Below are 2,918 nucleotides of genomic sequence, written 5' to 3'. Positions count from 1 at the left end.
GTGAGTGTGTGTGTGTGTGTGTGAGAGTGTGAGTGTGTGTGTGAGTGTGTCTGTGAGTGAGAGTGAGTGTGTGTGAGTGTGTGTGTGTGAGAGTGAGAGTGTGTGAGTGTGTCTGTGAGTGAGAGTGAGTGTGTGTGTGTGTGTGTGTGTGAGAGTGTGAGTGTGTGTGTGAGTGTGTCTGTGAGTGAGAGGGAGTGTGTGTGGGTGTGTGTGTGTGTGTGTGTGTGTGTGTGTGTGTGTGTGTACCTGTACTGCAGTCCATGATGTCTGCTTGAGCGAGAGCGTTCAGCAGTGTCTCCGGCAGACGATTCGTCCAGTGCTTCCTGTTTCCTCCCTCCTGCTCCTCTGAAACTACAGTTAAACAACAAAAGTTTATGATTTTTACATGTTTTGTTCATCAAGAGAATCACAAATGAACACTAATTTTGGAACCTAAATACAGTCAGAAGCAGCTAAATTTTTTTATTAAATAAATTTTTTTTTTCTGACAAAAAAAAACAAATCATGACAAAAGCCAAAATATTAAATGCCACTGATGAATATTTACTGAATAATGCACAATTTTGTGGTGGTGGTGGTGGTGGGGGGGTCAAATGTATAAGTTTCACCTGAGATTCAGAGCCAAATCACAGGAGGGTGAAAGTGACTTCAGAAAGATGGCAGCATCATTATATTATCTTCACACAGAGATGAGCTCTATTAGTGAAATCTGGTGACTTTAGCAGTCTTTGTTGCATTACATGCCAATGGTGTCCGTTCAAAAATGGGGAAATGCACAAGTTTGCATGCCTGCACCTCAAGAAGTTTTAATGATATGTCAATATCCTTTTAGATTTTGGTTCTTAATAAACATTTGTTTTGGTATCCTAATTTTTAGGATACCAATTGATCATTTCAATCTCATCTTATTACTGGAGATATAGAGTGAAGACTGATATTTATATCATTTTATGTCAGTATCTGCTCTACTAATAAAGATCTTATAAAGATCTCATTGATTTACATCACAAATATCAGAATTTCATCATAAATATCAGCATCTGCAGCAAATTCATATTTTTGCTCAATTTGCTCAAAGCTGTTTTTTCCTCCATATTCTCACTGTATCAGAACCATAAAAGCCTGATGGATCAAATATGATACTCAACAAAAAAACACATAAGCAAAGTGTTTATTATACGTTTTGTTCCATTTCATAAGATCAGGTTTGTGTGTGTGTGTGTGTCACCGGTCTGAGCGAGACTGATGCTGCTCTCTGTCATCACATCCATGTTCTCCAGAGCGTTCAGAAACGTCTCAGCTGCGTCTCGATGCCACTCGGCTCTCTTCACCACTTCCTCCTCCACTTCCTGTCTGACCTCTGACCCCTGCGGTCGGTTGCGTAGCTTTTCTCCTTGTGCAAACGTCAGTGTGTTGTTCAGGGGCTCGTCCTGCATGCAACACACACAGAGTCAGACACACGCACACACACATGCACGCACGCACGCATTCACTCTCACACACACACACACACACACTCTCTCTCACACACACACACACACACACACACACACTCTCTCACACACACACACACACACACACACACACACACACACAGAGTCAGACACTCACACACTCACTCACTCACTCTAACTCTCGTCTGATAGTGTGCATCATGAGTGTGTGTGAGCGTCACTTCACCTCTGACTCCTCGTCTTCCTCAGTCTTCGTCTCTTCATTGCTCAGCTTGATCTCAAACATGATTCCTCTCTGCAAACACAAGATGAGGAGCGTTGAGTTGCGTGTCGGTCCAATGTGAGCTAACAGGGAACGTTCTCACAATGTCCACTAACATATTTAAAACTATATAAATGTTAGGACAAAACATTCTTAAAGTAACGTTTATGGAACGTTCTTATAACGTTATCAATATTTGGTATATGTGACCCTGGAGCAAAAAACCAGTCATAAGGGTCAATTTTCGAAAATGAGATTTATGCATCATCTGAAGGTTGAATAAATGAGCTTAACATTGATGTATGGTTTGTTAGGATCGGACAATATTTGTAAATCTGGAATCTGAGGGTGCAAAAAAATCTAAATATTGAGAAAATCATCTTTAAAGTTGTTCAAATGAAGTTCTTAGCAATGCATATTACTAATCAAACATTAAGTTTTGATATATTTACGGTAGGAAATTTACCAAATATCTTCGTGGAACATGATCTTTACTTAATATCCTAATGATTTTTGTCATAAAAGAGAAATGTATAATTGTGACCCATACAATGTATTGTTGGCTATTGCTACAAATATCCCCCAGCGACTCAACACTGCTTTTGTGCTGCAGGCTCACAGATGTTCTCAATGTTGAGCGATTAACATTCTCTAAACGTCCTTATATTATTTGTACTTGACGAAAATGTCAAATAATGTTATATTTTGGGTAATATTTTGTGCTGTAAGAAACATTTTTGCAACCTTTTAATAACGTTTGAATCATATCAAGAATTGGATTTTCAGTGTCTTAAAAACTTTGTTTTGAAATGTTTTTATGAGCTAAATTTGTTCTCTGTTTCTGGTGGTGTCTGGTGTGTGTGTGTTTGCACCTGCTGCTGTTTCCCGTGTGTGTGTCTCTCTCCGTTCTTCTTCAGTGTGTGTGTTTCTGCTGTCAGACGCTCCTGAGAACATCATCATCACATCATCAGCTCATCAGATCAGATCCAGTCAGAATCATCTATATGTGACGCTTCAGCTTCTCCAGGTGGGATTCTATTACTGCATGAATCATAAATGTGCATGTTTCCCTCCCACCGACTAGTCATTTCATACATTTCCTGTATGAATCAGTTGTGAGTTTATATTGATGAAATGATCTCAAAGTGGTTTTGAAGATTTAATCGCTGCTGGGCGACTCTCTCTCTCACACACACACACAC

At 39.6% G+C, this 2,918-nt stretch overlaps 1 protein-coding gene and 1 long non-coding RNA gene across 2 annotated transcripts in view; both read right to left on the bottom strand.

Moving 5' to 3' along the window:
- The window catches only part of LOC107572703 (serine/threonine-protein kinase Nek3-like), a 5,565-nt gene extending 2,943 nt beyond the window's left edge, over window positions 1-2,622 (bottom strand). The window contains exons 1-4 of the mRNA XM_016259131.1: window positions 2,589-2,622; window positions 1,681-1,749; window positions 1,229-1,430; window positions 247-351 (exon numbers count right to left, since the gene is read on the bottom strand). Coding sequence (XP_016114617.1) covers window positions 247-351; window positions 1,229-1,430; window positions 1,681-1,740 — 367 coding nt within the window. The 5' untranslated portion in view covers window positions 1,741-1,749; window positions 2,589-2,622. The remainder of the gene's footprint in view (window positions 1-246; window positions 352-1,228; window positions 1,431-1,680; window positions 1,750-2,588) is intronic.
- LOC107572704 (uncharacterized) overlaps window positions 2,622-2,918 on the bottom strand; it is a 2,627-nt gene continuing 2,330 nt past the window's right edge. The window contains exon 4 of the long non-coding RNA XR_001607389.1: window positions 2,622-2,660. This is a non-coding gene — a long non-coding RNA (uncharacterized lncRNA). The remainder of the gene's footprint in view (window positions 2,661-2,918) is intronic.

The sequence above is a fragment of the Sinocyclocheilus grahami genome, unplaced genomic scaffold (assembly GCF_001515645.1).
Source record: "Sinocyclocheilus grahami isolate Dianchi unplaced genomic scaffold, SAMN03320097.WGS_v1.1 scaffold1799.1, whole genome shotgun sequence".
Taxonomy (NCBI): domain Eukaryota; kingdom Metazoa; phylum Chordata; class Actinopteri; order Cypriniformes; family Cyprinidae; genus Sinocyclocheilus; species Sinocyclocheilus grahami.
The sequence above is the reverse complement of the archived record's forward strand: the minus strand, read 5'-3'. Positions and strand labels throughout refer to the sequence as shown.